General features: G+C 38.1%; 1 protein-coding gene across 5 annotated transcripts in view; it reads left to right on the plus strand.

Moving 5' to 3' along the window:
- POLD3 (DNA polymerase delta 3, accessory subunit) overlaps positions 1-26735 on the plus strand; it is a 109357-nt gene that overhangs the window by 3664 nt on the left and 78958 nt on the right. For all 5 annotated transcript variants that reach the window (XR_002783644.2, XR_002783643.2, XR_010322491.1 and 2 more), the window contains exons 3-7: positions 3812-3914; positions 10403-10442; positions 11681-11813; positions 21116-21371; positions 22563-22635. Coding sequence is in view for 1 of the 5 variants with exons in the window: in XM_010599581.3 (XP_010597883.1) it covers positions 3812-3914; positions 10403-10442; positions 11681-11813; positions 21116-21371; positions 22563-22635 (605 nt within the window). In the remaining 4 variants the exon portion in view is untranslated. The remainder of the gene's footprint in view (positions 1-3811; positions 3915-10402; positions 10443-11680; positions 11814-21115; positions 21372-22562; positions 22636-26735) is intronic.

Genomic DNA, 26735 nt, shown 5'->3' on the forward strand with positions numbered 1-26735 from the left:
AAGCATTTACATTATCACTGTGGCCACTGAGGGACAGTGAGTGGGCATGGTTGTTAACAATTTACTTGGCTTCATTCAGGAAGTACTTTTTGAGTTCTTACTGTGTTTTTAACCATTATTTTAGGCTGTGTCATAAAACAGAAAACCTTGCAGACAAAGCCCCTGCCTTCATTGCTTTAAACAAGATAGTTTTAGGTTATAATAAATACTGTGAAGGAATTAAATTGAACAATATGAGAGATAAAGACTAGATGGGTGAGGGAAGGCAGTGTGGACTGTACTCATTCTGGGGAAAAACTATGGGTGGAACTCATCAGGAGGGAAAATTAATGAATGAAAGTGAAAGATATTAATTATATGTGCAGGAAGTGTATTTTGTAAGAAGTCCTATGTGTTATGCATATTTAAGAACATTTTGTACATTTCATTAGTAAAAAATGTTTTGACATAATTGAACTAGGTGAACATGTCTTTAGAAACTCGAGAAGCATGTAGAAGTTATTTTTAAAAGAATTTATGCAGTTTTGACCTTGTTAATGTAAAAGAGAAGAACTGGGGTTGATTTGTGGAGACAAGTGGATAGGGGACAATGGCAAGAGTATGAATTACCGATAAAAGGCAATACATTCAGCTAGCAAGCTTGAGAGCATTCTGGACATGGTACCTACCTATTATTTCTTTTACTAGCATGATCCTAACTAGCGTAAATAAGCCAAACTGTTCATGAATCTGTGTTATCTCTTCCGTCTTCTGACATAATTGATGCATAGAGGGAAACCCTAAGGAGAGCATGGCAGGGTAATCAACAAAATGCTGACTGGGGCACATTTTTGCTTTAAAGGGGTAGGGATGGTGGATATATAAACTAAGTTAAAGTGTGGTCAGTATTATAATAAAAGACGTGGGATACATTCAGTTTGAGTTTAGGAGGCAGGGACCACCCTATTGACTTGATGTTAAGAAAGGCTTCACATAGAGATGATTACTGAGCTGCTGTCTCGATGAGGAATGGATGATGGATATGGCCTGAGAAGAGTGTTCCAGACAAAGGGAGGGACATGTACAAAGGGATGAGAGGAACTGCAGAATGTTCCATAAAGCTAAAAGTAGAATCGCTGTGGAGGCATGGTAAGTGATGCAGCTTAGAAAGGTATGTTGGGGCCAGAACAAGAAGGGTCTTTTATGTCATTTTTAGGGATTTGGAGTTTATCCTTAGGAGATGGGGAGCTACTGAAAAATTTTTGAACAGGGGACTAATACTCCAGACAACAATACCCGATTACATTTTTGTTGTCACTTAATAACTAATGGGCATCTCAAATTTAACATGCCCAAAAACCGAACTCCTGATTTCTCCCTGTAACACCTTCTTTTGCTTTTCCCCCATCTCAATGAACTTCATCCTTAGAGTTGCTTAGCCTAATCATTCTTGAGTTCTGTTTTTCTCATACCCCACAATCAGTCTATCAGCAAATCCTGTTGTTTCTACCTTTAAAATAGACCCAGAATTTATCCACTACTTAATACCTTCGCTGCTTCCGCCCTAGTATAAGCCACCGTCATCTCTAGCCTGAATTATTATAATAGTCTCCTAACTGGGTCCCCTACTTCCCCACTTGTCCCTCTACAGTATATCCTCCACATAGCAGTCAGGGATCCTCTAAAACGTAAGGGAGGTCTTCTCATGCCTCTGCTTTAAGCCTTCTAATGGCTTTCTTTCTTAATCGAACTCCTGACAGTAGCCACAAATTCATTCATGTTTGGCTCTCTGATCTCTCTCCAGCCACTCATCTTCCTTATTCCACTTAAGCCACACTGGGCTCTTTTTTGTTCCTTGGACCTTGCTTACATTCTTGCCTCAGGACTTTTGCATTTACCGTTTTCTATGCCTGGAACATTCTTTCCTGAGGTATTCCACATTGGTGGCTCTGTCACTTCCTGCAGGGGTCTTTTACTGAGGCCTTCTTTAATCGTCTTATGTAGAATAGCAAAACTTCTCAGGCACTCTGTCCTCCTTATCTGTTTTTTCCCCCATAGACTTACTACCATCTGGCATGATATGTTTACTTACTTGTTTGTCTCTTTTCTAGCATGTAATCTCCAAAAGGGTAGGAACTTGGGCTGTTTGGTTGACTGCTCCATCTCCAAGGTCTAGAACATAAATAGAAACTCAGTAAATTTTTGTTCATTGAATGACTTGATTTGCCTTTTTAAAAACTGTGGTAGCTTTGTGGTTAATGAATCGAGGAGGAGGGAAGAGAACTGACACTTGGATTGAAGTAGTTCAGTCAAGTGATTTGGCAAGGACAGAGTCAAGAATTTCTTGAGAGGGAGAATTGAGAGGTTTGGCAACTCACTGGATAGGCAGAAGTGAAGGATAATGACTCCCAGATTTCTGGCTTGGGTGATTTGAGCAGACGATGTTGTTGAGGATAGAAGCTATAGGGATAAATGAAAGAAACCAAGGAAAGTATGTAGGAGGGCAACCAACAGTCCTGGTTTGTCCAGGACTGTCCTGGTTTTAGCGTTGAAAGTCTCACAACCGAGGAAACCTCTTAGACCTCGGCAAACTGGAATGATTGGTCACTCGAATATGTAGAATGAAAAGATAGTTGAAGACAGAGCACCAAAGGGAGAAGGCAGATATATCTGTGCAGGAAACGGAGAAGAGGCTGTTAGAAGAGTAGGAGGAGACTCTCAGTGGGGCATGGTTTTATGGATGTTTCAAGGAGAGGGGATGTTTTCAAGAAGAAGATGATCAATAATGCGAGTTGAGTTTCTCTTAGAATGAGTTTCTAGTTGTCTGTGGCAGAAGTATGACATAGGGCTCAGTAAACATTTCTTGAAATAAAAGACATGATAATTCTTGAGGGGCAAAGTTTTGAACTGTAAGTTATTGAGTGGTGGAAGGAGCCAATTTCTGATACTTGCTGGATCATAGACATAAAAACAAATTTGGGAATGTTTCTAAAGGCAAAATTATTTCTGCACTGGGTGTTTGGCAGTCTCAGTTTAATGAATACTCTGAACGCTAGGCAGTGTGAATAAGCTGCCTAGTATTCAGAGTATTCATTAACCTGAGATTGCCAAACACCCAATGCAGAAATAATTTTGCTTTTAGAAACGTTCCTACATTCATTTTGTAGTTCTGAAACAGCATTGAATCTGAGTGATCATAAAATTGGAAATTCGGAGCTGGAAGGGACATTTGTGATCATCTATGTAGTGATTCTTAATATTTTGGAGTAATAAACTCTCTTGAGAATCTGTTGAAAACTCTGAACCATCTCCCTCCAAAAAAGCACATATACGTTTTGCTTACATTTTAGAAGTGGGGCCTTAGAGATGGGCGTGTAGATCCTAGGTTAAGAAAATCACAAATCTAGTACAGCCTTCCTATTTTATACCTCAGGATATTAAGAGGCCTAGAAAATTAATTATCCAGGATCACATAGCAAGATGGTAACTGAACTTACTCTTGATTCAGTGGTCTCTCCATTGAATCCCATTGCCACTATTTTAATGCAGGTTTAATCCCTCTTGGCCTATTAGACTTATTTTCTTTAAGACACTTACTGGGTCACTGTACTAACTCAATACAAATTGACCCCAATCCTCATGTCCCATCTGAAGTGTTATGTTTTTAGCTCTCTGTCCTAAACTGGTTCCTATGTAGCAAAAATTCTGTTGTTTAGAAAATATGATGGACTCTCAAATTTAATATATCTAACTTTTTAAGTTATGAGTTTAGAGTTGATGAAGTTAAAACTCTTACTAAGGACTGACTTGTGCCTTCTTTTATTTGGAACAGGATGTTGTACGATTATGTTGAAAGGAAGCGAAAGGAAAATTCAGGAGCCCAACTGCACGTCACCTATTTGGTGTCCGGCAGTCTCATTCAGAATGGATATTCCGTAAGTTCTTAGAATCTCAAAATGAGCTTAAATGTGTTTGAGCTATAAACTGTTATATGACATTATGACAGGAAAAAAAAATGTTCAGTATTAGGAAAGTTTAAAAAAGCCATTCCAGGGGGATGATTATTTTGGATTTTTACACTAAATCTAAAACTCCTAGAAGCTTGGGTAATATCTCAGCTGTAATGCAGAGATTGTATCCTTATTATGTCATTTTCTGAGGCAACAAGCTGTTAGGAGACTTTTTCTCTTATTCCCTATTCTTCTTTATTCCTCTTGAAAGGTGTATTGGGGACAATAGTGGTGTATTTCCAGCCTGTTCACATTTCAAGCCACAAACTCAGGGATTCAAAAATTTTTATTTTTTTAACTGAACTTGATTTTAATTTTGAGTATTCGTTTTGGTAGGCTTCTGTTGAAGTGGCTGAAGGATGGGGGAGGTTTTCAGGGCCCTGGGCTAATGCAGCGCAGAGGCATGGGCTGGGAAGATCTTTGTCCTCATGCATCTTCTGTGTATAATTCTGTTTGGTGTCTGGTCATCCATCATCCCAGGTCACTGCTGTGATTTTGCCATCCCAACTACAAAGCTTTCTCAGGTCTGCTGACTTTCCCTAAGCTACCTTCATGGCACTCCCAGGGGCACAGGGATCATTTACCTCTCCCATGTCTTCTGCATGAGACTTAGCCCTGGAAACTTTGAAAATTGCTCCTCCCTGCCTTCCTCCCAAAAGTAAGATATACCTCCTCTGTTCTCATGTTCCCAAACCTCCTATTTGAAGGTTCTTTTGCTCCCAAATGAATTTTCACCAGTCCCATAGGACTTGGCCATATCAGGGCCTGTTTTCAGATATCCACTAGTATGTAAGTTTTCTCCTTCCCTTTTGACTTTTCCTCAGACTCGGGTCCAGAACCTTGATTTGCCAAAAATATGGACTGAGTTTGTCTTTCAGTAATAGAGTCCTAAGCATGTGAGATTTAAAACCAAAATGTCAGTTTAGTAATTCAAAATTGCTATTTCACTTCGTATTTTTCATTCTTAAGCTCCCCCCCACACACAAGAAAGTCCTTTTCAGAGGTTATCAGCAAACAGTCCAAACATGCTTTGCAATCTTATTAAAATTTGTGTGTATGTGGTATATGTGCATATATATATGTTTTATGTTTTAATTGAGGCATAATTTTACACATGTGTACATTCATGTAACCACCACCCAGATCAGGATATAGAACATTTTCATCCCACCAGAAAGTGCCCTTTTCCTTCCCAGTGAGAGTCATTTGTGTTTCTTTATAGAGAAAATAAAACAGTTTATTCATTTCTGGTGAAACTTTCTTAAATTGTTACATTTGTTTCATTTTATTTACTATCTTTGTTTTAACCTTTTGTCATGTATGCATTCAAATGTATGTAAAAGTAAAGAGCACAGTATAATGTACCCCCATGCATCAGTCACTGGCTTCTGCAGTTATAAGCAAATGATAACTATATCACCTCTCACTTCCCTACTCCCAACCACAGGATCATTTTGAAGCAGACCTCAAACATCATTAGCATTTTATCAATAAATTCTCAAGTATGAAACTCTGAAGAGATACGGATTATTTTAAAAATAAAACCACAATACTGTTATCACACTTAAAAATAATAACAAAAATTACTTAAAATTCTAGTTTCCAATCAGTGTTCAGACTTCTGTGATGATTTTGTAATTTTTTTTACAGTTGATATGTTCAAATCAGGATCCAGACAAGGGCCACACATTATATTTGATCTGACTCTTGAGTCTTTAAATATATTGGTTCTTCTGACCACAGTCTTTTTTTTTTTCCTCCCAATTTATTGAAGAAACCAGGTCATTTGTCCTATAGAATTTCCCATATCCTAGATTTTGCTGATTGCATCCTTGTGGTGTCCTTTAACATGTTCCTGTTTTCTATTTCTTGTAAATGATAGTTAAATCTAGAGCTTGATCAGATCAGGCTTGGTTGGGAGGGGGCCTGTCGAGCAAGAATCCCTTGTACATCCTGTGGTATCATATCTGGAGGCACATAATATTTGGTTGATTCTTTTTTTTGTGATATTAGGGATTGTCAGCCTGACTCATCCTTTATAAAGTTCCCGTCAGCTTTTCTTCTGTTTTTAGCTGACCTTGATTTTTTAAAAATTTTTTATTGTGCTTTAAGTGAAAGTTTACAAATCAAGTCAGTCTCTCACACAAAAACTTATATACACCTTGCTACCTACTCCCAGTTCCTCTCCCCGTAATGAGACAGCCCGCTCTCTCCCTCCACTCTTTTTTCGTGTCCATTTTGCCAGCTTCTAACCCCCACCACCCTCTCATCTCCCCTCTAGACAGGAGATGGCAACATAGTCTCAACTGTCCACCTGATCTGAGAAGCTCACTCCTCACCAGCATCCTTCCCCATCCCATTGTCCAGTCCGATCCCTGTCTGAAAAGTTGGCTTTGGGAATGGTTCCTGTCCTGGGCTCACAGAAGGTCTGGGGGCCGTGACCACTGGGTTCCTTCTAGTCTCAGACCGTTAAGTCTGGTCTTATGAGAATTTGGGGTCTGCATCCCGCTGCTGTCCTGCTCCTTCAGGGATTCTCTGTTGTGTTCTCTGTCAGGGCAGTCATTGGTTGTAGCCAGGCACCATCTAGTTCTTCTGGTCTCAGGCTGATGTAGTCTCTGGTTTATGTGGTCCTTTCTGTCTCTTGGACTCATAATCACCTTGTGTCCTTGGTATTCTTCATTCTCCTTTGGTCCAGGTGGGTTGAGGCCAATTGATGCATCTTTCAGATGGCTGTTTGCTAGCGTTTAAGACCCCAGAGGCCACTCTTCAAAGTGGAATGCAGAACGTTTTCTTAAGATTTTATTATGCCAATTGACTTAGATGTCCCCTGAAACCATGGTCCCCAAACCCCTGCCCCTCCTACACTGGTGTTCGAAGCATTCAGTTTATTCAGGAAACTGCTTTGCTTTTGGTTTAGTCCAATTGTACTGACCTCTCCTATATTGTGTGTTGTCTTTCCCTGCATGTAAAGTAGTTCTTATCTACTATCTAATTACTGAAGACCCTTCTCCTACCCTTCTTCCCTCCCCCCTCACGTAACCATCAAAGAATACTTTCTTCTCTGTTTAAACTGTTTCTCGAGTTCTTAAAATAGTGGGCTGACCTTGATTTTTATCGTCCTGATCATTATTTCATTAGGGATTATAAAATGTCATTCCATCTATGTTTACTAGCTGGAATTTTTGTCTAAAGAAGGACTTTATTTCATCACCTAGCCATATTTTTCCTTTCACCTTCACTATTAAAAAGCTCGGGTCGTTTACCCCCAGCTGGAGGCTCTGGGTTTGTGGACTTAATCCTGTAACCACCTTAACAGAAACCCATGGAATCAGAGCTCCACTTCCTGCATCGTTTTAGCACCAGCAAGCCAGCATTTCCACTCTGTTGTTTTTATGAATTTACAGTTCCCTCTCAGGCAGCCCCTCCAGCCACATTGAGCTGTCTGTCTGGGCTGTCTAGGTTTTCTCCTGAGGTACCAATTATTTTGTTGTTGAGGCTCTTATTACAAAGCTGCCTAGATTTTGAGTGATTAGTCTCTAATGTTCTTTTTCCTGTAAGCTCTGTAATTCTGCAGTTTTGCAGAATGTGACTTTTTTTTTAAATGCCTGTATTTTTTTTTTTTTTTGAGAGAAAACATACAAATATCTGCAATTCAAATTTATAATTACAGGCATTTTACTTATTTGACTTTAAATTGATCTCTTATGTTGTGAATCTTGGTAGTTTGTATTGCTTTAGCAAAGCAATATCAATATTATTGCTAACAATATCATTACTGAAAACAGTTTAAAATTTTTCACAGGTTTTTTTTTTTTTTTTTTTGGTCTGTAGAACATGCCATACAAGGGTATAGTCAAATTACTGTGTTTTAGAGTTTATTTGAAATAATTCCCCTCTATGGTTAAGTCTGTTGCTGTCTAGTTGATTCCAATTCATAGCAACCCTATAGGACGGAGTAGAACTGCCCCGTAGGGTTTCCAAGGAGTGGCTGGAAGATTTGAACTGCCATTCTTTTGGTTAGCAGCTGAACTCTTAACCACTGTGCCACCAGGGCTCCTATGAGTGGGAATCGACTCAGAGGCAATAGGTTTAGGTTTTTTTCGGTTTATGGCTAAGTCATGGAGCCCTGGTGGTGCAGCGGTTAAAATGCTCACCTATGAAGAGAAATATCAACAGTTCAAACCTACCAGCTGCTTCCTGGGAGAAAGATGTGGCAGTCTGCTTCTTTAAAGATTACAGTCTTGGAAACCCTGTGGGGCGGTTCTGCTCTTCCCTGTAGGGTCACTACGAGTCAAGATTGACTCCACAACAATGGGTTTGGCTTTTTTATGGTTAAGCCAAGGAACCCTGGTGATGCAATGGTTAAGTGCTTGGCTGCTAACTGAAAGGTTGGTGGTTCGAACTCACCCAGGGGCTCAGTGGGAGAAAAACCTGACAATCTGCTCCTGTAAAAATTACAGCCTAGAAAACCCTATTGGGAAGTTCTGTTCTGTCACATGGGGTCATTATGAGTTGAAAATCAACTCAACAGAACCTAACAACATCAACATAGTTTAAGTCACCAACTGAATAGTTAAATTTTTTTTTTTCACTTTGCTTTTAATTTTTAGGTTCCCTCTTTTCCCTTACAGATAACCATTCTTGTTAGTTTTGCCTTCTCCTTTCATTGTTTTTTGTTGTTTTGTATGTGTGTATAACCAGAAACTAAACCAAACCTGTTGCTGTCAAGTCAATTTAGACTCAAAGCGACCCTATAGGACAGAGTAAAATCACCCCATAGGGTTTCCAAGGAGCTGCTGTTGGATTCGAACTCCCGACCTTTTGGTTAGCAGCCAAATGCTTAACCACTGCATCACCAGGGCCCTGTGTGTGTGTGTGCGTGTGCGCATGTATATATGTATATGTACGATGTATATATAATTTTTTTAGTAATATTTTTGGTGAAAATGTACACATCAAAACCCGTTCCAATTCAGCAGTTTTCTAGACAGAATGTTCAGTGATATTGGTTACATTCTTCACATCGTGTCAATATTTTCATTATTTATGTTCTAGTTGTTTCACTGCCATTAACTTAAACTCCCTGCTCCCTAACCTTCTTGTCTATGTGTTGTGTATAAAAAAAAAAAAATAAGCAAATATATATTCATAGTACCTCTGTTTCTTAGGTAAAAGTTTCATACTATATGCCCTGTTTTGTGCTTTTCTTTTCTTAACAGTAGATGCTGAGGATCACTCCTTGGCAGTTTTAGAAATATTCTTTATTTCTTATTACAGCCACATAGTATGACATTAGTGGATATGCCATACTTAATTCAGCCGTCTTTTACTGATAGACATTTGAGTTACTTAAAATCTTTGGTTATCACAAATAGTGCTGCAGTAAAGTTCTCAATGTATGTGTGCCAGTGTGTTTTAGGGTTGTGTTCCTAGAAGTAGGATTGCTGGATCCAAAGGTAAATGTCTGTGTAATTTTGTTGGGTACTGCCAAATACCTCTCTAATTTTCATTCCCACCAGCAATGTATGAGAGTGCCTGTTTCCACACAGCACATATTGTCAAGCTTTTGGTTTTTGTCTGTCTCATAGGTAAGGAATGATAACTCAGTCTAGTTTTACTATGCATCTTACTTTGAGTGTAGTTGAATATCTTTTCAGGTTTCAGGGCATTTTGCATTTCTTTCTTTGTGAACCAGCTGTTTGCAACTCTTGTCCATTTCTCTAAAGGGTTGTTAGTCTCTCCTGTCTCTGTTTTTAGAAACTGTATATTAACTTTCTGTGATATAGGTTGCGGATAATTTTCCCATGTCGTGATTTATCTTTGTACTTAAAGTTTTTGGTTTGGTCATTGTAAAGTTGTATGTTAGATTTTATGGGGTCAAATTTGTCATTGTTTTCCTTTATATTCTCTGGATTTTGAATTATAGTTTGAAAAGTTTTCCTTATTCTCGTGTTATATCAGGTTATAGAGGATTTCATCCATGTTTTCTTCTAGTGCGTGTATGGTTTCTTTTTTTTATATTTAAATATCTGATCCATTTAGAATTTATTCTGGCATCTGGTGTGAGGGATAGATCCAATTTTACCTGGTTCCATTTAACTATACAGTAATTCTCATTCCATCACTTATTAAAAAGTACTGTTTTCCCCACACTGATTTGAGATGCTGTATGCTTTTTCATTGTAGTATTGATATCTATATTTTACCACTCTCCTTAACCCGACTGAGAAATTTTGAAGTAAACAAGTTAAAAATGCGTCTGACTTTATTAATCTGTAACATATATTTTAAGGGATACCTAGTGTTTTCCTAATTTCATTTCCAAGTACAATTGACTTATTAGCAAGGAAAACTTTAAAATTGTGCATTTTGCTTTTAAGCAGTAATGAAACAAAACTGTTATTTCCTTACAGTGCCACAAGGTTGCGGTAGTGAGAGAAGATAAGTTGGAAGGTAAGAGTTCGATTGATTTAGCAAGTTTTTCCTCTTATGGCACCAGTGTAGGTATAATAAAAAATCTGCCCCTAACGTCTGCATATAATATCTTTAACTGTTTAACTGAAGAGCCCTATCTTCCCTTTATTAGTAATTTCTGAAGTGAAAATATGATACCATATTTGCCTCATTTCTCATTCGTAAAGGCTAATAGCAACCGACATTTATAAAGCATTTTTATCACAGGATTTAGAAACTTGTGACAGACATGCAAAATACTGTCACGAATGCCATAGAATACTTTATCAGCTATAAAAAGATAGTAGCCTCTAGAGATTGTGTTATGTTTCCTAACAGCTTTTTTTTAAGGAAGAAAATAACAGTTTTCTAAAAATCAGAAAGAATGTAACTACTAAATTAAAAATTTAAACCTTTTTAAGACTATTAATGCAGTTCTGTTTAAAAACCCAATTCAGAGGGATTTTTAACAGTCAGAGTCTTCATGATCTTAAATCTATGTTTGAAGACAAAACCTATACTATTAGATTTTGTATATAAAGGATCCTGCCAGTGGAGGTCATTTCTTACCATATTTACCTTAGAGGTATTCAGCGTGTTGATGTCCACTTTTCTTTTTCTGAATTCCCACAGTGGTAGGCAAAGCAATGTTTATTTATTCAGTAGATACATAGTGAACATCTACTATGTGCCAAACTCTATGCTAACCACTGAAGATGCTAAGCAAGTTAGGCATAATCCCTCCCCTCATGGAACCTAAAATGTATCCCTTTTGATACTCTCTTGTGTATTTTCTCTGCAGATTTATCTGTTTGATAGTGTTTTTGTTACAGAGTTGCTTTCTGTAAACTAAAATTGAAATACATAAGTGAGTCTTCTCATATGGACATTACTTATTCTTCTTAATTATATGCTAGAGTGTAAAGTTCTTCCCTGACTGAGAAAAAGGACATCATGGTAATCATTAATCATTAATATTTACTGAGTATCCACTGGATGAGTGATACCATTACAGGTGCTATACTTATAACTGACTTCACCACCACCTACCTGGTCATAATGTTCCTGTTGCAGACAGATAATTTGATGTTATACTATATATGTGGCTATTTGGCCATTTAGGGCCTTTTAGACCACCACAGGCTGCAAATGGTTTAATGCAGAAGGGTTTCTTGTTAAAGTCTCTACATGTTATGAAGTTTGTATATTAACAGACTGCTTTTCCTGTTGACTTGTAGCTGTGAAGTCCAAGCTAGCTGTGACTGCCAGCATCCATGTCTACAGCATCCAGAAAGCCATGCTAAAGGACAGTGGGCCTCTGTTCAATACTGACTATGACATCCTTAAAAGCAACTTGCAGAACTGCAGCAAGTGAGCTCATTAAATGTTCCTTGTGGGCTTCTGTACTAATTGATTTTGTAAGATGTTTACACAGTGGCTGCCTCTTTAGAGTGAATGCCAAGTCTAGTAAAACCCCATTTATCTTGTCGTAAGACACATGCCTGGCTTTATTAGTACATCATAAGGTGAAAAATAGCAGCCACAACCCGTATTGAAAACCCCAGTGGACTCCCCATAAATTTATTTCTCCTATTTTGGTCCTGTCACTGCCACTAGAAATATTTGTTGAGCCCCTCATTACTCCCTTTCACCTCTCGGCTTGTCTGAATCCTAGCCATCCTTCAACAGCTATTCCTAATTTGATATCTCTCTACCTTCTATCCAAAAGTAACTTTTTCTTGAGCTTCTGTAGCCAGGATTAGCTCTTGTTCATCTTTGTATCCTTCACAGCACAAGGAGGTATTGGACTATAACACACATAGATTTTGGAATTACATTATATGGTCATGGGCTGGAATTGTGGCATTTCTTAATAGCTCACTGACTTTAGACACATTACTTAAACTCTTTGAGCTTCAGTTTCTTCATCTTTAAATTGGATATAGAAATGCCTACATTGTGGGGTTATTTTGAGGGTTTAAGTCAGTTCCACTAACATATATTGGGCACTTACTCCTTAATGGGTACTAAGCAAGAGAATTGAATTCATTCAGCAGATCTCTGATGAGAACCTATGATATGCCTCACACTATAGGGTGATTGTGGCACGGTACCTGCTTATGGAATTTGTGGTCTGATGGGAGACAGGAAGTTATAGTACAATGTGACAGTGCTATAATGATGAGTGCTATAATAGGAGTAATAGCAAGGGGAGTTGTTGGAAGTTCATTTATCCCACACTTTTGGGTGGGTATGAGGAGACAGAACAGAGAAGGCTTCTTGGAGAGTCTGACATCTAAGTGGAGGCCTAAAGATCCACTAGAAGTAGCTAGACAAAGGAAAAATGGGAGGGTGAGGACAGAGCTGAGGGAAAACATGGTGCTTGTGAGGAACCACAATAGTTTCCTATGGCTGAGCTTAGAGTAAGATGTAGGAAATAATTAGATACAAGACTGAAGAGGCAAGCAGGAGTCAGATCATTCTGTGCTTTGACTACTAAGATAAGAAGCTTAGACTTTATCCCAAGGTCAGTGGGAAGCCACTGAAGATTTTTAAGCAGATGTAGTGAAGCAATCAGAATAGCATTTTAGAAAGATCACTTGCTTAATGTTTATGTAGATCAGTTAGGCATAATCTCTCTCCTCATGGAACCTAAAATTTGTCTGTTGTGATTTGATGGAGTCAGGGAAATGTTGCATTGATCCAGGGTAGAGAATATGGTTACCTGAAGTAAATTTGTGGTGTTGGGTATGGAGTGGTATGAAGGATAAAGAGTCATAATCATCAAAACCTGGATGTTGGAGTAGTGGTTGGGGGCGAGATGTATGTTTGTGTGCGGGGCGGGTGGGGATTGTTCATGGAGTTAAAGATGATGCCCATGTTTCTGACTTGGGCAGCTAGATGGATTATAAGAGGAAGAGCAGACTTTGGGACAGAGAAAAATGATGAATTGGGTTTTTGGCATGTTGAGTTTGAGAAGCATGTGGGAAATCCAAGTGGAGATGTCCATTGAGTTAAATAGGTGAGTCTACAGCTAAGGAGAGAAACCTAGGGCAAAATGGAGATTTTGGAATCAGAGCAAATAGATAAAGTACTTGGGTCACATCAATAGTTGCAGACATACAGGGAGAATGTATAGAATGAAAGGGCAGAAAATAAAACTCTAGGCTACAATTACTAGCTGTGTGCCTTGGGCTTCAGTTTCCTCTGTGCTTCAGTTTCCTTATCAGTAAAATGGGGCTAACAATTGTATCGACCTCGTAGAGTTATAGAGAATTAAATGAATTAATGTATATAAAACATTAGAACAGTACATGGCCATGTTTACGTGATAACCGTTTTTCAGGAATAGACAGAAAAAGAGGGGCCCAAGAGAGAGCAGTCCAAGATCAGAGGTAATTCACGAGAGTTTATGATGTTTCAGTAGCTAAGGGAAGAGTTTTGAGAAGGAGGGTCTGGCCAATAACGTCAGATGATGCTGAGAAACCAAGTAAGATAGGAACTGAAAAGTGTTTGTTGGATTTACTGGTGGCCTTGGTAAGAGCATTTTCTTTCTTTTTTTAAAGTTATATTGTGTTTTAGGTGAAAGCTTATAGTGCAAAATAGCTTCTCATTCAAAAATTTATACGCAAATTGTTTTGTGACATTGGTTGCTATCTCTGCAGTGTGGCAGCACTCTCTCCCTTTCCCTTTCCACCCTGGGTCCTCTGTGTCCATTTGTCTAGTTTTCCTGTCCCTTCCTGCCTTTTCGCCTTTGCTTTCGGGCAGCTCTTGCCCGTTTGGTCTCATATACTTGATTGAACTAAGAAGCACATTCCTCATGTGTGTTATTTATTTTATAGGCCTGTCTAATCTTTGTCTGAAAGGTGTACTTCAGGAGTGGCCTCCGTTCTGAGTTAGCAGGGTGCCTAGGGGCCATAACTGCAGGGGTTCCTCTAGTCTCTTTCAGACCAATAAATTTGGTCTTTTCTTGTGAATTTGAGTTTTGTTCTACATTTTTCTCCTGCTGTGTCCGGAAACCTCTATTGTTGATTCCTGTCAGCCTTCAGTGGTGGTAGCAGGGCACCATCTAGTCCTTCCGGACTCAGGCTGGGGTGGAGGCTGTGGTTCATGTAGTCCACTAGTCCTTTGGACTAATATTTTCCTTGTGTCATTGGTTTTCTTCATTGTCCCTTGCTCCAAATGTGGTGAGACCAAGAGATGTATCTTAGATGGCCACCCACAAGCTTGTAAGACCCCAGATACTACTCAACAAAGTAGGATGTGGAATTTTTTTTTTATGAACTATGTTATGCCAGTTGACCTAGATATCCCTCGAAACCATAGTCTCCAGCCCTCAGCCCCAGTAACTTGGTCCTTCAAGCTATTTTGATGTGTCTAGGAGGCTTCTGTGACTTTGCCTTGGTTAAGTTGTGCCGACTTCCCCTATATTGTGTGTTGTCTTTCCCTTCACCAAAGTTAATGCTTGTCTACTATCTAGTTAGTGATTTCTCTTCCCCACCTTCTCCTTTAGAACCATCAAAGACTGGTGTGTGTGTGTGTGCGTGTAAACCTTTTCTTGGGTTTACTGGTCTCATATAATATTTGTCCTTTTGCGATTGACTTATTTCACTCAGCATAATGTTCTCCAGATTCATGCATGTTGTGAGATGTTTTGCAGATACATCATTGTTCTTTGTGGTTGTGTAGTATTTCATTGTATATATGTACCATAAGTTTATCCATTCATCTGTTCATGGGCACTTAGGTAGTTCCATCTTTTTGCTATTGTGAATAATGCTGCAGTGAACATGGGGGTGCGTATGTGTATTTGTATGATGGCTCTAGGATATATTCCTAGTAGTGAGATTACTGGAACATGTGGTATTTCTATTTCTAGCTCTTTTTTTTTTTTAAGGAGGTGCCACATCATTTTCCATAGTGGTTGTAGCATTTTACATTCCCACCAGCAGTGTATAAGAGTTCCAGTCTCCCCCCAACCTCTCCAGCATTTGTTATTTTCTGTTTTTTTTATTAGTACCAGTACTGTTGAGGTGAGATGGTATCTCATTGTAGTGTTTTGTTTTGTTTTCATTTTTATTGTGCTTTAAGTAAAAGTTTACAAATCAAGTCGGTCTCTCATGCAGGAACTTAATATATACCCTGCTATATACTCCTTTTTTTTTTTTTCTTTGTATTCCTAGTTGCTCTCCACCTAATGAGACAGCACACTCCTTCTCTCCACCCTGTATTCCCTATGTCCATTCAGCCAGCTCCTGTCCCCCTCTGCCTTCTCATTTCTACTCTGGAGAGCAGGAGCTGTCCACATAGTCTCATGTGTCTACTTGATCCAAGAGGCTCAGCCCTCATCAGTATCATTTTCTATCCCGTAGTCCAATCCAGTCCCTGTCTGAAGAGTTGGCTTTGGGAATGGTTCCTGTCTTGGGCTAAGAGAAGGCCTGGGCCATGACTTCCAGGGTCCTTCTAGTCGCAGTCAGACCATTAAGTCTGGTCTTTTTATGAGAATTTGAGGTCTGCATCTCACCGTTCTCCTGCTCCTTAAGGGATCCTCTGTTGTGTTCCTTGTCATGGCCGTCATCAGTTTTAGCTGGGCACCATCTATTTCTTCTGGTCTCAGGGCAATGTAGTCTCTGGTTTATGTGGCCCTTTCTGTCTCTTGGGCTCATAATTACCTTGTGTCTTTGGTGTTCTTCATTCTCCCTTACTCCAGGTGGGTTGAGACCAGTTGATGCATCTTAGATGACCACTTGCTAGCATTTAAGACCCCAGATGCCGCTCTCCAAAATGGGATGCAGAATGTTTTCTTAATAGATTATGCCAGTCCACCTAGATGTCCCCTGAAACCATGGTCCCCAAACCCCCACCTCTGCTACGCTGGCCTTTGAAGCGTTCAGTTTATTCAGGAAACTGCTTTGCTTTTGGTTTAGTCCAGTTGTACTGACCTCTCCTATATTGCGTGTTGTCTTTCCCTTCACCTAAATTAGTTCTTGTCTCCTATCTAATTAGTGAATCCTCTCTCCCTCCCTCCCTCCCTCCCCCTTCTCGTAACCATCAAAAAATATTTTCTTTTCTGTTTAAACTATTTCTTGAGTTCTTATAATAGGGGTGTCATACAATATTTGTCCTTTTGGAACTGACTAATTTCACTCAGCATAATACCTTCCAGATTCCTCCATGTTATGAAATGTTTCACAGATTCATCACTGTTCTTTATTGATGCATAGTATTCCATTGTGTGAATATACCATAGTTTATTTTTCCATTCATCCGTTGATGGGCACCTTGGCTGCTTCCATCTCTTTGCTATTGTAAACAGTGTTGCAGTGAACGTGGGTGTGCGTATATCTGTTTGTATAAAGGCTTTTATTTCTCTAGGATATATTTCAAGGAGTGGGATTGCTGGATCATATGGTAGTTCTAGTCCTAGCTTTTTAAAGAAGTGCCAAATCAATTTCCAAAGTGGTTGTACCATTTTACATTCCTTCTTTTTTTTACCAGCAGTGTATAAGTGTTCCATTCTTTCCACAGCCTTTCCAACATTTATTATTTTGTGTTTTTTGGATTAATGCCAGCCTTGTTGGAGTGAGATGGTATCTCATTGTAGTTTTGGTTTGCATTTCTCTAATGGCTAATGATGGTGACCATTTCCCCATGTATCTGTTAGCTACCTGAATGTCTTCTTTAGTGAAGTGCCTGTTTGTATCCTTTGCCCATTCTTTAATTGGGTTTTCATTATAGTTTTGATTTCCATTTCTGTAATAGCTAATGATTGTGAGCATTTTCTCATGTGTCTTGTTAGTTGCCTGAATTTCTTCTTTGGTGAAGTGTCTGTTCATATCCTTTGCCCATTTTTTTAAATTGGATTATTTGCCTTTTTGTTATTGAGGTTTTGAAGTATTCTATAGATTTTAGAGATAAGAGCCTTGACAGATGAGTCATAGCCAAAAATTTTTTCCTGTTCTGTAGGTTCTCTTTTTACTCTTTTGGTAAAGTCTTTTGATGAGTATGTTTATCTTCTGGTATTTGTACATTGTTAGTTATGGTTTATATTCTCTTTATGGTTTGTATTTCTTTATGCCACGTATTAGGGCCCCTGGTGCTGTCCTTATGTTTTTTTTTCCATGATCTCTATGATTTTAGGCTTTACATTTAGGTCTTTGATCCATTTTGAGTTAACTTTTGTATATGGTATGAAGTATGGGTCCTGTTTTTTTTTTTTTTTTTTTTTAACAGATGGACATCCAGTTTTGCCAGCACCGTTTGCTAAAAAGACTGTCTTTTTCCCATTTAATGGACTTCGGTCCTTTGTCAAAAATCAGCTGACCATAAGTGAATGGATTTACATCTGGGTTCTGGATTGTATTCCGTTGGTTTATCTGTCGGTCATTGTACCAGTACCAGGCTGTTTTGAATACTGTGGCTGTATAGTAGGTTCTGAGATCAGGTAGTATGTGGCCTCCTACTTTTTTTTTTTTTCCCCTTCAGTAATGCTTTGCTTATCTGAGGCCTCTTTCCTTTCCATATCAAGTTAGGGATTAGTTTTTCCATCTTGCTAAAGAATGCTGCTGGTATTTGGATCGGTATTGCACTATATGTGTAAACCACTTTGTGTAGAATGGACATTTTCACAATGTCGAGTCTTTCTGTCCATGAGCATGGTAGGTAAGAGCATCTTCGGTGGAGTGAATAGGGCATGAGGAAGAGATGCAGCAGATGAGGAAACGCTTTCCAGGAAACGTGACTATAAAATTGAGGAAAAGTAGCTAAAGAGGTACTTGGGGTTGAGGAAGGATATATACATTTTTAAAGTTGAGAATGACTTCAACTTGTGTTGTTAGGAAAGAGTCACAAGATAGAAAAGGTTGAAGACGTAGGAGGAGATGGAATCACTGATGGAGCTAGGTCCTGGAATAGAAATAGATATAGAATTACCATGGTTTCTGTAAGTTCCATGAGAATACGGATTGAGTCTCTTGATTATCACTGTATACCCAAAATGGTGCCTGGCATAGGAGTGCATTTAGTAAGTAACTGTTGAATGAATTAATGATAGGTGTTAGTTTTTTTTTCCCCTTTGGCCCAAAACTTTGAGTGTAATAGGCATACAAATATTTATTAAATAAATAAGTAAATATAATGACATAGCCAAAGAGTAATAAAGTTAACGCCTTGGTAAGTTTATGTAGAATATCTTATTAGGTTTCACGTATAACCTGTAGTAAAATCTAGTCATGGCATGCCAAGCTCTGAAAATGTGTTCCTCTCTTGTATCTAGCAAGTAAGCAAACAAGAAGCAAAGTAACTCAAAAAGTTCAAAACGAAATTTACACAGGGACCATTAAAATAAATATAGCAAGTAGAAATGTAATAGGAAGCACTGTAATGAAACTTTACTTAAATACTAAAAGTATCCCTGGTAGAAATGTGAAGAATTTAGCTCTAAGAAGTTTGTATTTGATCCTGAGAATTATGGGCCAACTGAGATCTGACTCATTGTTTCGTGTGTTTCAAGAAGTGCTGTGACAGGAAGAAATTGAAATTTTAGCATTGAGCAGAGATTCTTCTCTCTTCAGACATGTTCCCAACCTAACTTGGTCTCATCCTCATTGCCAATTCCTGGTCCTGACCCTAAGGTGTGGAATGCAGACCAAATGGAGAAAGCATTGACTCAGGGCCAACTTGAGATGTTGACAATGAAATAAAACATTGCTATTTTCTTTGTACATAGAAGCACTGCAGGGCCAGATAGGAAGAGCAGTAGGTGGAAGTAAATGATTTCCATCTGTTCTTAACTCTGATGCACAAGATATTTGTGTTAACATAGGTCTTTCTGATGTGGGCCATAATAAATCAATGAGATTTTTAGAGCTGTAGACTCTAGCTGCCCAGTTTAAAGTTACTTCTGACATTAAATGATTCATCAGGGATTTTGCTCTTAGGCCAGGTATTCTATCACTTAATCTTGAAGTTGTGCTTGGTTGATTTCTAAGATAATTGTTATCACCACATGGTTTCGTAACTTCCCCTATCTCACATCCCAAATTGAGATGTAGGGAGAGAAAGCCTTCCCTTTAGTGACCTAAATAGTCAATCTTTCAACATGCATTTCCTGACACTTGCTATGTGCCAGGTCTTGTGTTGACTGCTTGAAATACAAAAGACAAATACTTGCGTACCTTTGTGGAGCTCTCCCTTAACCACAATGAGCCAAAGGCTGAGGGAAATAAAATGTTCTTCTTTGTTAGGAAACTTTGTTTTAGGTACAACCCTTTGAAAAGGCTGAATCAGTGATCCACTTCCAGTGTGGGATGTTACATTATAGAGTTGTATGAAACAAGTGCATCTATAACGATTAGGGAAGAAGAGATGAATACTTCCTTTAATATGCCTTGCAAACTGTTGCATCACATTTTTTCACTTTGCCTTGGTCCAGCTACTTGTCTGGTGCTGCTCATTGGTATTATTAGGAATTTATTAACAAATGGTTGTAAAGGACCACCGGTTATAGGAGCCAGTAGCCCTGTTCCCAGGTCTCTCTGTGTTCTAAAGCATGACTTGCTCTGACTAGGAGAGTTACCAGGAGATTTGTTAATACTTAAAGCTCTTAATCTTGATTCAGTCAGTACTTACTACATATCTATCCCTCAAAGGTGAAGGTTTTTATTAAAAAGACAAACATTTGGTTTCCCAAGGATGGTGAAATTACTAATCTTTGTTTTTTTTTTGGTGTATTCTTACCAGGGCTTTGAACTGGTTTGTTCCAGTTCGAACCCCTGCTGAGAATGTGCATTTCCACCCCAGATAAACTGAATCAGAATCTACAGTTTAACAAGATTCCCAGGTTATTCCTATGTATGATAAATTTTGAAAACCACTGCTCTCCTAGTGGAGACCTGGTGGCGCAGTGGTTGAGAACTTGGCATTTAACCAAAAGGTCAACAGTTAGAATCCACCAGCCACTCTGTGTCCTATAAGGTCACTGTGAGTTGGAATCAACTCAACAGCAGTGGGTTTGGTTTGGGTTGGCTCCACCTTTGGTTCTCAGAATTGGTCCGTAACCGGCATCATCATTAGCATTGCCTGGGAACTTGTTAGGAATGCAAATTCCCAGCAGGAGTTTGAACTGAAATGAACCAGTTCGAAGCCCTGGTTCTTAATCGTGTTTTGAATTAGAATGCATTTTTTCAGAAGAGCAAGAATATTCATTATGGTGTGATAGAAGACACCTGATTTCAACTCTAGCTCTGTTACTAACTAGCTGTATAAAAACCAGTTGCCTTTGAGTTGATTCTGCACATGGTGACCCCATGTGTGTCAGAGTAGAATCGTGCTCCATAGAGTTTTCAATAACTAAGTTTTAGGAAGTAGATCTCCAGGCCTTTCTTCTGCGGCACCTCTGGGCAGGTTCAAATTACCAACCTTTCAGTTAGCAATAGAGCATGTTAACTGTTTGTACCACTCAGGAACTCTGACTAGCTGTATGACCTAGGACAAGTCACTCTCTCAAAATACTTGTTTTTTATCTAAATGAGAGTTTTTAACAAAATAATTTCTAACATCCATTCCATTACTAAAATTCTCTAGTTTTATAGTATTAGGCTTAGAAAGTATTTTGGGGAAGAAGTAAGAGTTTGAAAATAAGGTTTGACATTACTTTAACATTTCTGTTGCAGATTTAGTGCCATACAATGTGCAGCTGCAGTCCCTAGAGCTCCCACTGAGTTCTCATCTTTGGAAAAGCTTGAGCAGCCAAATCTTCAGGCATCAAATGAGACAGAAGCCAATAACGGGTTGACCACCAATGGTCATGGCCCACCTGCCTCCAAGCAGGTCTCCCAGCAGCCCAAAGGAATTATGGGAATGTTTGCCACCAAAGCTGCTTTTAAAACTCAAGACTCTAACAAGGAAAGCAAAACAGAGGCTAAAGAGGTAACAAATAATGTTTTTAAAAGATTAGGCCTTTACAGCTCGTAATGGGTAACTAGAAACACATTCAGTGGTAGTGTTTTAATTATATAAAAAATAGGATTCCGATATTAGTTCTGATTTTACTACTATAGTTTGAACCCTTTGACACTCATTATTCTCATCTGAAACAGTCCTTTTTCTTTTTTATAATGCTTCTCACCAATCCTTAGATTCCCCTTCTGTAAAATGGTAATACCTGCTCTGTCCATATCATAAAATTGTTATGAGACCCAGTTGAAATCATGCATGTGAGAATACCTTGAAAAACTTTAAGTATAAAGAATTGTATATTAGCATTATGTCACTTTGGGGTCTTATAATCTGGACTTTGCTATTTTTGCCTAGCTTCCTAATGTATCTAACATTCTATCTTATGCATTTTTCAAGATTTTTTCGCCTTTGTTCTCTTTGTTGTTGTTGTTATTGTTCGTCATCTGAACTAACTTAAGTGCATTGACTTAAGTATCATTAAGATAACTGCTAAAAACAACCCAATAAAGTATAATTATTGTTATTACTATTAATACCATCATTGTCATTTCAAAGCTTCTGCTTTGGGAAAGGAGAGGAAGGGTACAGAGAAAACAGTAACATTCATTGAACTTTTACTGTGTGCCAGTAGTTTGATTTTTTTTTTTTTTAATTTTTTCTTCCCAGTTCTCTGAGGGAAATATTATTATCCCCATTTTATATGTAGTGAACTGAAGCCTAGGCTTAAATAATTTGCCCAGAGGTCGTATTGCTATAAAGTTGTAGAACCAGGATTCAGATCCACTTCTGATGATTACAAATGTAATATTTTAGAATTTTTTTCCCCGTTGTATTCCATACTGCCTCTGATCTGTTTTAATTCTGTGAAACTAAGTAATTTTTAAATATGCTCAAGGAAAGTTTTAAAACATTCACGGATTATAATTTTATAGGAAGTCTGAAAAACTAAGCTTTGGAGATTAACACCAGATACTGTCTTGTCTGGGTTATTGATCTAGATTTGTTCTTATATCCAAGGACTACACATTTTGGCATGGTTACATAAAAATTGTACCATCACAACAGTGTGCTGTAATGAAGAGATTGGTTGAGACTGTGTCACTTCAGAAGCAACCTAAACACTAGAAAAAATCGACGGCACTGGGTTTGGTTTTCTTTTAGGCATCTTCGGCAGGCAGCAAGGCCCCAGGGAAAGGGAATGTGATGAGCAATTTTTTTGGAAAGGCTGTTGTGAGTAAGTATGTTCTTACTTTCCTTTGAATAAATCAATGACAGTGTAATAACATATTATATTTGAAGTGAAAGCCACCTTGTCTAGTTTTTGCCTATCTAGGAGACTAACATGTATTATTCTTGCATCCTAACATAAATTTGCAGTTTGGTGACCAGTATTATTGATGAACATAATCCAACTGGAACAGTGACTTTACTGGGTGAACTGGGCTCAGTTTAGTTCTCTTAGAAGGTAGTTTACCATTCCTACTTTACCTTCTTCACTAGGAAAACGGGTTTAGATGCTTGTTTCATAGAGAGTCTGCCTGGTGATGTAGTGTAGTTTTGAGGTTAATATCATAAATAGTGGGATCAGTTTGCCCAGTGTGACTTTTTGTTACTTTCTCAAGGAGCTGTAGAAATAAATCTTTTGCCTTTCTTTAGTTATTTTTGCAGATTACTTACAGTAATGGATTAGACCTCACTGTGAATTAGAAGGGTCCAGGTAGAGATGACCGTTTTAAAATAATACTTTTTGAGAAAGCAAACTCTTTATTGAAAAAAAAAATTTTAATAATTTATTCATATGGAAAAAATCAATAGTCACATATCTTTATACAGTGAAGCCTGTGAGAGCCAGAACTCGGCGGGACTACCTTGTTTTTCTGGGTCTTGCAAGTTTTCCACCTTTGACAGGGTGCAGCTTTACCACTTTTCAATTTCTCGTTTCAGTGGAAAATATTTGAGTTTTCCTTCTCTGACAGGTTTCTGCTGTACACAGGTTCCGGCTTTCCCACGTTTCACTGTACTTCTTATATCAAGTACACACCCCATGAGGGTATGTGGCAGAATACCAGAAAGAAATTAGGAACCACAGAATAATTATGTCAAACTTTTTTGGAGCAACAGTTTTTCAAGATTTTGTGGGAAAGAGTTTTGTTATGTGCCTGTGCAAGCAAAATTGGTCAAAATTCTGCTTTTTCATGATGGTCAAATTGGTGTTGAGGAAGGGGGTTGGAGTCATAGTTTTTAATTTTCCATAAAAGCTATCAGACAGGAACATTCTTGTGTTCTGAAGTATATGGAAAATTTGATACTTTTCAGGTTATTGAGGAGCACAATTGTATTACTGCAACCACGGTACGCAGATCATGCTAACATCCCTGGCCTGGGTAGCTGGTACTAGCCCACTGTACCTAGTCAGATCGTGTGGTTTCTTGGCAGCCTTAAAGAAGACCATGTGTTTAATTGTTTGGTTTATATGAATTTGTTTACAAACCAGTGATTTTTAAAAAATTATTTAAAAATATATAAGATGTGAATATTTACTCATTGTAAAAAGGAGAAATTCAGACTATGCAGGGTATACACTTATTTATTAATGTATTCATTCACCAGATAGTTTTTGAGCCCCTTCTATATACTTAGCACTATTATGCACTGGTGATACAATGGAGAATAAGACAAACAAGCCCTGTCCTTGTGGCCCGTATATTCTACTGGGAGAGAAGACAAATACAGAAAAAAAAGTTAATGATTGTAATTGCTAGGCAGAAAGTAAACAGGGTGTAACGATAGAATGTAATAGAAGGAGGGAGAAAACCTCGATAAAATAATTAATTGTTCACCCATAAAAAGAATGGCTACAGAGTTGGTTTATTTAGCAGATATTTTTTCAAGGCTGAGTGTTTAGAGTAAAATTATGAATGTTTTTATTGGACACATGACAAGATCATTACAATGAAATTGAAGTTTTAAGAGTTGGGTGAAGAGAGTTGATTGTGGGGACTTGAACCATTTAAAACTTAATGCTGGACCATAGCAAGTGTTAGCAAGGATGTAGAGAAGTTGGAACCTTCATACATTGCATCTGGGAATCTAAAATGGTGCACCCTCTTTGGGAAACAACGCAGCAGTTTCTCAAAAGTTTAAACGTACGTAATCTAAGCATACAACCCAACAGTTCCACTCCTAGCTGTATATAAAAAAAAAAATTACCCAAGAGAAATGAAAATGTATGTCCACACAAAAACTGGTACACAAATGTTCATAGCAATATTATTCATAATAGCCAAAATATAGAAACAACCCATCAACCCATCACTTGATGAATGGATAAACAGAATATGGTATATCCATATAATGGAATATTTATTATTCAGTTATAAAAAGAAATCCGGTACTGATACATGCTACATGATTGAACCCTGAAAACTATACTAAGTAAAAGAAGCCAGACACAGAAGACCACATATTATGTGATTCCATTTATATGAAATGTCCAGAATAGGCAAATCTATAGAGAAAGTAGATTAGCGGTTGCCGGGGGTGGAGGTGGGGTGAGTTGGAAGTGACTGCTAATGGGTATGGGTTTCTTTTTGGAGTGATACAAATGCTTTAAATTAGATAGTAGTAATGGGTGCACAACTTTTTAAATATACTAAAAACCGTTGACTCGTATACTTTGAAAGGGTGAATTTTATGGTCTATGAATTATAGCTCAATAAAAATAACTTAATGGTTTATACATAATAAAAATTGCTGCATCAGTAAGAAAAAGTTGTCATCAGTTAGATTTTTTTTTTTTTGCTTGAAAAGGTTCCATATTTTCTTGAGTATTAAAAGGAGATACTTTTAATGAGTCATTTGATAGAAGTGACTTCATCTCTCAGATAACAAGAAAATGTGACTAAAGCTTCCTTAACAGTTTCCTGAAAATGTTTCATGGAACTACCTCTTTACCAGCTAACTGGCCAATTGTAACCACATGTATATATAGGTTGTTGGCGCCATTGAGTCGATTTTGACTCAGGGTTTTCCAGGCTGTAATTTTTATGGACTTAGATTACCAGGTCTTTCCCCCATGGAGCAGCTGGGTGGATTCGAACCCTCAGCCTTTTGGTTAGCTGCCAAGTGCTTCACCTTTGCACCCAGTGCTGCTTACCAAAAACCTGTTGCTGTCGGGTTTTGACTCATATTGATCCTATAGGACAGAGTAGAACTGCCCCATAGGGTTTCCTAGGCTATAATTTTTTCAGAAGCAGACTGCCACATCTTTCTCCCATGTAGCAGCTGGCAGGTTTGAACCCCTGACCTTTTGGTTAGCAGGTGAGTGCTTAACCACTGCACTACCAGGGCTCCAGAAACTCTGGATACTGAATCTAATATTATATCAGTGGTGCTTTAATTCAGATCGTTTTTCTGAAATTGGTAGACTCAGTGCAATAGCCTTTCTTTCCTTAACCCATAAGGTGGGTAGGAAGTATTTAGAGGTTTTTTTCTCATAATGATATACTAATTTTAAAACAAGTGCCATTAAAATGATATAAATTATGTAACAAAATGCAAAATGTGCATAAATTTTAAAGAAAGATGTGCGACTCACAGAACTGTTTCTTGGGTTGTCTGCTTAAGATTCTTAGACTCCCCCTGGAAATACATGTTTAGTCCTATATGATTTGGGATATTTTGGTAGAAAAGTGTAAGAAGCGCTGAAACATGAGAACAACATGCTGACTATAGGCTGTTGGTATACCACCAGTGTACCACCACAAGAGAATACCTCACCACTGGGTTGGTGAATTTCACCATTCAAATTTCCCGTTCAAGTTAAAGTCTTCAAAAAATAAAGCATAATGGGTTGCATGTTTTTCACTTTTGTCATTTACTCTTTCAAATTTTTATAAATTATTAAGCTGTGTGTAACAGCCAAGACTCAGATATCAATAGTTTTTTTTTCTACACTGTAGATGGTTTAAGCTATTTTACAATGTGTCACCAAAACTTCTTACCGAGGTGCCTCATGCTGTTCATAGCTTTCATAGAGTATTTTTGTGACTTCTTGAAAAAAGCTTTTCAATTGAGTGTAGTATGAAAGCTAGATTATTTGCTTTTATAGTTTCTCAGATGGCCAGGCCCAGCCTGCTTTCCATTTCTTATTCGTCCACACTTCACAGGAGTTGTTTGTGTGTTTTTCATCTTGGTGTATGGAAAAGGGCAAAAACTTTGGGGAGTTAGGCTGACTTAGGTTCAAATCCAGGCTCTTACCTTTTCTATCAGTGTTACCTTGGGTAAGTCACTTAACCTCACATACTGATCTCTTTTAATCCTTATAATAATCTT

Source organism: Loxodonta africana, chromosome 7 (genome assembly GCF_030014295.1).
Source record: "Loxodonta africana isolate mLoxAfr1 chromosome 7, mLoxAfr1.hap2, whole genome shotgun sequence".
In the NCBI taxonomy this organism is placed as follows: domain Eukaryota; kingdom Metazoa; phylum Chordata; class Mammalia; order Proboscidea; family Elephantidae; genus Loxodonta; species Loxodonta africana.